We start from the raw sequence: 8,439 nt of genomic DNA on the forward strand, positions 1-8,439 counted from the left end.
TTTGCTGTTGTGGCCAGATTCTTTCTAAACTTTTGTGCCGCTGCAGACGTTACTATGCAGCGCTCTCAATACAATATCCCCCCCACCCCACAGTGTGTTGAATTTGAAAGGCTTTTTTTGCGTGAATGTCTTTGAGCTTATAACGTTATGTTTCCATTGTGTTCCAGAACAATAACCTGGAACGAGCACTCGACTGGATCTTCACCCATCCGGAGGAGGAGGAGAGTGACGTCCTCTCAGACATGGCCGACACAGAGCCCAACGACAACGCTTTCTCCAACGCCAACTCGCACAGCGACTCTACGCTGTCACCAGACAGAGAGACATCGGGCCCGCGGGTCAAAGATGGACCAGGACGTGAGTGACTCTGCACCAGGGACCTTTCGCCTCTCACGACTGTATTTGTTACTGAACCGAATATTGAGGACGGTTTTTGGCGTTGGACTTAAATCAACCCTTATTGTAATATTACAAGACACAAATCTTACTGACAAACAGATTAACATGGGGTCCTGGTCTATTGTCCTGACCTTCCACAGGCCGGGTTATGGTCAGTCCTAATCACTGTCTGAAGGATGACACACCATGTGGACTGGTGCTGCTGGGCACTGACCTGCTCTGCCAGAACAACTCAAGGCCAAGTGGCATGAAAACATGATTCACCAGCTTTTTAATCTCTACCTCCAATAATTTTAGTGCATCCTCATCAGTGACAGAGGCATTGAAGGAAAGGTTGATCATTTTTTCAAGTCTATCGAAAAATTATAATCAGGTGCATGGAACCACCTTTTTACTGCATTATTTCCTCTTTTCCATACGTACCATCATCAAAAATTCATTCCCCATGCTCTGTCAGTGTAAGTGATGGAGAACCAATTCACCAGCACTTGTTCTGTCTCAAAAAACACAACACAGTTTATCTGATGCTTGGACGAGGCTTTAGTGTTTTTAGGTTTTAATGCTGCCTCCTTAGTATACATACACAAGTGTAGATATCTTGCCTTTATTTTCCATAGTCATTATGAGGAGAGAGGGATAGAGACTCACAGTAAATTATGAACCTGCTGCTCAAGGCGTAAACAACAGAACCATAGGGCTATAAAGTCACATCACACTTACATAAAGTTGTATACTAGAATGACTGTTGCGTTACAAACTGCTGAAAGTAGAGATTGCGTGTTCTTGCATTCCCTTGTTTGCGGATCTTAACCAACTTCTTTATTAGAATCTCCGCTGTGTTTGTTCATCACAATATCTCTTTTTATTTATTCCAGGTTATGAGCTCTTTGCCTTCATCAGCCACATGGGAGCATCCACAATGTCCGGACATTATGTTTGTCACATCAAAAAGGAGGGAAGGTGAGTTGTCCACAGTCTCACAAAATGCTATATATAATTGTTTTTAATTGTAGAACGCTTGCAGCATATTTGTTATCACTACTTTCCTGTTCAACAAATGTAGATGTGTATTCCTTTCTTAATCAGTAATCCCCCAGGAAATGTATTTTATCAAAAATTCAATTATTTTACATAACACAGAAAATAATAAATAATTCAGCTTATTGAGTCTGAATGAAAAAAACAAATTGACCCATTTCCTTTGTCAGTCAGTTTAGAAATAAACAGAAACCTTCACATTAATTTCCGGCAGCACTAAACTGTCATGTGGCGTCCTGCTGCAGGTGGCTGATCTACAACGACCACAAAGTGTGTTTGTCAGAAAGGCCCCCTAAAGACTTGGGCTACATCTACTTTTACCATCGACTGTCGAGCAGTTAAAGTGAAGTTCCCGCCCTCCTCCACCCAGCGACCTTTAAAGAACGACGGTCTTTCACTCAGAAGACTGGCAGACAACTGTGTGAACAGCCGCAGTGGAAACGATGGAAATAACCTCTCAGACCAGCTGCTCGCCTTACTGTGGTGTCATTCAGGAGCCACCAGGAACACTAGTCAGAAAGGGAAAGCAATGTGCTTCATGTGCATTTGTGTTACGTTACGCTTTAAATGTATATTTCAGTGTTTATGTTTCAAAAGTAAAAGAGACGTTTTCTCGACAGTACAGAGGAATGTGTGCGATATCTCCACTTCTGGACTGTTCTGGACACACACCAATGCCACATATCAAATCCCATTGTTCCTCCTCTATGCCTTCAGCTACTGTGCCAATATTTTCAAAGTGGTACATTTTATAAATGTATTTTGAAATGGCAGTGCTTCACTGCCAGCCCTGAAATGCTCTGAAACTGTGACAAAAAAAAAACAACAACCAAGAAATGACTGTGCCATTGGTGGCTTTGCAATTTCCTTTGAAAGAGAAAAGAATGGAACAAGTTCATATTTTGCACCTGATGCAGTAGAAGTAGATGTTTTATTCACCAGGCACGAGCACATTGAATGTGATATCAAATTTCTACTTCGGTTCTGCGGAACCTGTTAAACCTTGAAGTGGCTGGAAGTGCATATTTCAGGTGGCTGTCAAAATCCTCCATACTGTCATTCGGACAGTTCAGAGTGTGGCCCGAAAGTTAAAATTCACCATCTGTTTGACCTGTGGCTTCTTTAACTTTTTTTTACAGGTCATTTAAGTTAATTTATTTTCCCACATCCAAAAGCAATATGCACGACAACCAAATCCTCCCTGGCACCCGCTGTAAGGGTGACTCATTTCTCCGGTGCAGTGCTGAATGTATCATGGTGCTCACTGCAAACGAAACCTCTTCATCTCTTAATACGACAGTAGAACCTGTCACCATAACCTCATGCTGGGTCAGCCACGGTTAGAACCTCTGACTGTCCACATCATCTCAGTGTCTGTTCTCATATCCTCATCATTCACTGGGATGCTGCATTGAACTGGACCCGAATCCACTTTAGTTTCTGTCATCTCAAATAAAACTAACTGGTGTTTTGTCAGTTAATTCCAGTGCGACGACCCTGACGTGTGGTGAAAGTGTGTGTCTCGCAGCTGTGCACTTCGGGCGCTTGTTTTAAAGGGGAAGTTCTGCTGAAAAGTGACTTTGCTCTGCTTTGTTAAAATTTTATATTGGAATGTGTTTGTCCTTTAAAACCCTCTCATGCAGAGACTTTCAAAAGCGACATATGGGATCGACGATGGAAACAAGGAAACTTTATTGAAGCACTAAGATAAATATCTCACATCCCCCTTTAGAAACACTGTGTCCAGACTTCCCTCGGCACAGATTCCATTTTATTAAATCCCGACCTCTCATCTCCATGGATACGACCTGATAAAGTGCTGCGGTCTTCATTGTCCATGCAGCAGGAACATTTAAAAGGTATTTCTATGCAAGTCTTGTGTTTCTGCCATTGATAAAAGTTGTCGTCTTGCTAAATGATGTTTCGTCTTTAATGTCTTCAGATATCCTGTCTAATTTAATCTGCCCCCCCCCCCCCCCCCCCGTCCTGATTACATCATTATGTCATTTTGTATTGTTTTGTTCCAGCTTTCCCTCCAGCTCGGTCTCTTCCATTCTTCTTCTTCTTCTTTAAGTGGTTAAAAGAGGCTTTTTCACTGTCAACATGTGCACTAGACGTTGACATTTAGTCATTTGGATTGTACCTTTGTACTCTTGGGAGTTTTGTTCTCTTTTCTCATTTAACTAAATGAAAAAAAAAAGGTTCTTCACCTGTTTTTACCCTGTTGCCTTTTTTGCAAACAAGTTTGTGCCGGTTGTGTAGTTCCCATTACATAGTTTTCCTGAAGGGATTATTTTACGTTGACTTTTGTAATGTATGTGTTTATCCAAAAATGGCTTTGACGTATGTGAATAGAGTCATGACAGTACAGTGCCACTGTTTACTTACAATGTTTGGATTATTTAATAAACTACACCTTTGTTGAGACTTGGCTTCTTTAACAATGAACAAAGAAACTGCAGTTCAAGTGTTGTGTAAAAAAGAAACAAGACACCAGAGAGTAGAATATATAACAACAGTTTACTTTAAAAGATTACTTTCGTATTGTAAGTTTCAAAGGTGCTAATGCTTTCCTTGTGATTATACAGGGAGAGATATATGCATTATAGTAGGTGTTTCGGTAAATTCACTACTGTATATAAAGTATATATTTTCTAAGTTCATTCATCAAAATATCAATTTATTCACACGTCTGATGCATTGATAAATAAACCAGAACAAACTGCCTTTGTACACATGTTGAATTAAAGGAGTGAAGAAAGAAATGCACATGTACCCATCACCTTCATGAACCCCAACCCATCAAGCTGTGGTTAACATCTTATAAAGAGACTCAACACAATTGCTTTTCAGCAAATTGCAAAAAACAAATCCCCTTAAATTAAATTTGGAGGACCCTGCATAAACCTTAAAATAAAATATTATAAAATAAATAATACTGTGAACAATTTCAGAGAAAGTACAATATCAATACATTTGGAAACCTCTGCATTATTATAGAATTGTTATTTCATCCAATGTATTTCATGATAGTTCTTCATTTTGACCATTGAATCAAGGTCAGACTCAGTTATAATGGTTTTCATTTCAAGTGTCAAAGAACTTTCTGGAAAAAGCTTCTCTAAAGTCAAGTGAAATAGTATTTAATGAGATGAGATTTTTGCGTGATAAAACTTCAAACAAGTGCATAATTATGTATTTATATGGTGTTAGACATTATCAAGTTTCAACAGTAAAGGGAGCCAGCTTCATAGTTTTGATTTAAGTTAACACTTGAGAAGGTTTACATGCCTTAAGGTTCAGAAAACACATCACTCTTGTCATACTACACAGCTCCTCTGTTCAGCCTCTGTCTGAAACTCTTTGTTTTAGCTCCTGTTTCTTTAATCATGGGCCAGACTAACTGACAAGACATTTCAGGAGCAGTCTTTTCTTTCGGGGAGAGGAGCTCCTTTTACTGCCGACTTTGGGCTTTTTAATGCTGCAGAACTTTTACCAGAACCCGTATAACTCACAAGAGGAAGAGAAAAACTGGAAAAGCACAATATGTCTCCTTTAAAAACATTTGGTGCAACAGCTTTATAGGTTGGGGTTATTGCAGTGGTTACCAGTTTCTACAGTATACCAATGCCAGCTGTAGCGTTACACAAGTGACCAAGCTCACGTACGTTTGAAAGCGATGTGTGTTGCGCTTTAACACTTGTTTCTCTGCTCGAGCTTCGCACACCCTCTGGTTCTATGCAAGAAAAAGCCTTTTTTGTAGAATGTGAACTGAATATATATATCAGTTCTTGTCAAGGTTGCAGATTCTAAAAGTGTACTGTAAAAATACTGTAAGGAAACTTCATCGCATATTTCATTTCTATATGTTAGTGGGAGAGAAAGAGAGCACATCCATGTATTTCATGCATACCAATGGAAATAAACAGCATCCACGACAAAGAAATGCAGGAGGAGCTTGCATGCGATCCACCTCAGTTCCTCAGGAGCATGCGTTAAGCTAGGTCAGTTCACCTGAGAGGGTTCAGTAGTAGGTTCTATGGAAAGAAATGTGTCGCCAGGCTTCCTATCTCCCGGCGCACTGCAGTATGAAGCACACGGTAGAAGTTTAGATTTCAAGCCAGCGATTAAAGGTTTCTCTTAAAAAAATAAGTTCTTCATTCTCAACACATCTCTGGAAATGGAAAAAAAACAACCCCCCCCCGAAAAGCAAAGGCTTACAACCCCATAGGGAAACTAGAGTTGATCATTTTAGCGGACATCATGTTTTTAGAGTTCTACAGTTCGATGTAAAGAGCGAAGATAGCCGGGATGACCGGTGACAGAATATGTTAATAAAAAAAAAAGTAAGAAGAAGAAGAAGATCCTGGTCTGAAGAACAACTCCTTCCTCTACAATCTCTCGGGCAAATGTTACAAGTTGCATGTGTTAACGGGAAAGTGGAAGGAATGAGTTCTTCTAGCTGCAGCATTAGCACTAACACTGATGTGACAGGGGTGGATGCTACATGGAAGAATCCAGTTGACTTCTGTAGGGGATTTCGATTTAGGGGGCAGATGCTGGGATTTATTTTCACTTTCTTCATGATGACGATTATCAAGATCTCTATCGTCATCAGTTTATCATGTGGGAACATTACTTATTTAACAATTTTATGATAATTTAGAACTATCATCATGAAATCTCAGAGAGTGAACACATCTGTGCTTCCTGCTTTAGCCTCCTTACCTTTGTCACCATGCCACTCTTGAGGGATATTGGTCATGACACGCACATATGTGCTGTGTCTCACCGGGACTCCTCCTCCTCCTCGATCCACCTGACATCATGGCCGACCACAGAGACTCTGTGCCAACAGCGTGTTTGAAGTGTCTGACTACAGCAGCCGCCTGTCTGTTTCAGTATTGTAACATATTTGGTTCAATACCAGAGCTGTGGACTTGAATAATGAGACTTTCCTTCTCTGTAGTGCATCTGGGGTGAGTTTCAAAGGGAACATATGCAGCGGCCTGGCCAAAATAAAACATGTACCTGATAACAAAGCTTGATGTACAGCATTGATTTTGTCGGGTGCAATTGGGGTCGTAGACATATCGCTACGCCACAGGGTTATAAAACATGAAGACTAAACGTCCACATTCCCTGCCTACCTTTCTCTTGTTTTTGTTCTCCCCTAGTTTCCTAATGTTACAGTTGTACAGTTTAATAGATGAATGGCCATCGTGACTGTCTCTGGTTCCCGCTGATATCGCCGCTCCAAAGCACAGAGTCACTCACCTCCCTTTGTTCTGCAGAAGGACAAACCGACAATTCCCGAAAGGCAACATAAAACCAACCTTTTTGCATAGGGTCTGAGATAAAAACAACCTTCTGCAGCACGGCCCCCGACTGCAGACCCGCCCTGTCCAACGCCAAGGTGCTGAGCTCTACACTCCAGCAGATTATCCATAATTTACTCTGTGGCACCGTGAGGAACGAGATGTTCACCTCACAGAGCAACTTTCCAACAAAAAGGGAGGCAAGACCAGCTGTCAGCTAAAAAGAGCGGGGTTATGGAAAAAGGAAAAGAACCCATGCATTTCATCCCATCCTGTTTGATGATCTCATGTCTGGAATTATCGTTACGCGACTTCAAGTTTACAGATGGTAAACCAAATAGCTTGTTTCCATTCCGCCCAGGCTCACATACATATTTAAATCATGTACATAATGACGCAGGCAAAGTGAATAAATTCAATGGATGAGCTTTCCCTGCCTGTGGATGCGGCAAAGAAATAAATGACTGCATTGGGAAAAACCTCAAGCTGTTGCTGTGAGTCCTGGCCTGAAGCTCCATACACATCTTTTACCTGTAATGCTATTATCCTGTGTACAGCGTGGGGAAATAAGAAATGTAATGCTGACATGAAATGCTAGAGTCATTACAGGGGTTGAAAATTAAAAGAGATATTTTAAAACCCTGTAACAACAGTCGTTTTTTTCCCTGTTGTTAGAAAGTTTCCGGGCTAATGAAGGTTTTACCGAATCACATCGCTGCCCAGAGTCTGTGTCGACTTCTGAGACCAGTCAGCATAAAGGGAACAAAGAGAAGCTCTGAGCCAAGGCCAAACAAATAAAAACCCCTACCAAACAAAAACGAATGGCTCAGAAAGCTTTCCAGTTCAAGAGACGGCAGATATTTAAAGAAATCAAAAAACCAGTCTAAAAATGGCTTTGCAGGGTTTTTTTTGTTGCCATAAAAATAGTATAAATAAATATTTGCATGCATTTGAGTAAGGCTTTACAACCTGGCTTCCACATTCCACTGGGGTGAGGAAGTTGTCTGAAGTGCAAAGGGAAACATTTCTAAAAGTAAGGTAATTTTTAAAGAGAAAGGAAAAAAAATGCTTATTCATGCAGTATCGTTATTTTGTGTTGAAAGAGGATGAAAACAAGCCAGGGGACAGGAGTTGAAGGGTCCGGGTCATGTGGAGCAGTCTTTATCAGTTGCACTCTAATCCGACCCTCAGGAGGAGAGAACAGTTTTGAGTCTAAAAAACAAAACCTCGTCTTTACCCTGCAAACACGGCGTGAGGCTTCCTCTGTGAGACGCTCCAACTGTCTGCCTGCTCCTCTCTCCTGGCTCAGCTCTGTTCCACTGGATGAGTCAGTTTTTAATTGATGTGTTCTCTAAGGCATTGCTCGTACAATCTTTGCCTGTCCTTGTGCTCTTCAGGGAAATCACAAATTGCAGTGCAAATCCATCACAAAGCAGCCACTTCAAGCACTTGGAAGAACCTGTCCTCGGAGCTGCTCCAAGGTACTTGGGTGGGGGGAAAAAACTTTGACGACTGCAGATAATTTTGACGTGCATTAAAAAAATCACACTGTAGTCTCCAGCATCACATCCTGTCTTTTCTGATGTGTGCACTTTGGACTTTTGGCTGTTGGGTTAAAAACTGCAGAGGAAAGGTGAAGGGGGGGGGGGGGGGGGGTAATGCGGTCATCACTACCTCCCGTTCC

The 8,439-nt window shown here is 41.2% G+C and overlaps 1 protein-coding gene across 3 annotated transcripts in view; it reads left to right on the plus strand.

The window, feature by feature from the left end:
- The window catches only part of usp13 (ubiquitin specific peptidase 13), a 29,356-nt gene extending 25,492 nt beyond the window's left edge, over positions 1 to 3,864 (plus strand). For all 3 annotated transcript variants that reach the window (XM_062395924.1, XM_062395922.1, XM_062395923.1), the window contains exons 19-21: positions 168 to 357; positions 1,275 to 1,359; positions 1,683 to 3,864. In XM_062395924.1, coding sequence (XP_062251908.1) covers positions 168 to 357; positions 1,275 to 1,359; positions 1,683 to 1,779 — 372 coding nt within the window. In that variant the 3' untranslated portion in view covers positions 1,780 to 3,864. The remainder of the gene's footprint in view (positions 1 to 167; positions 358 to 1,274; positions 1,360 to 1,682) is intronic.
- The last annotated feature ends 4,575 nt before the right edge of the window (positions 3,865 to 8,439 follow it).

Source organism: Platichthys flesus, chromosome 9 (genome assembly GCF_949316205.1).
Source record: "Platichthys flesus chromosome 9, fPlaFle2.1, whole genome shotgun sequence".
NCBI classification, from domain to species: Eukaryota; Metazoa; Chordata; class Actinopteri; order Pleuronectiformes; family Pleuronectidae; genus Platichthys; species Platichthys flesus.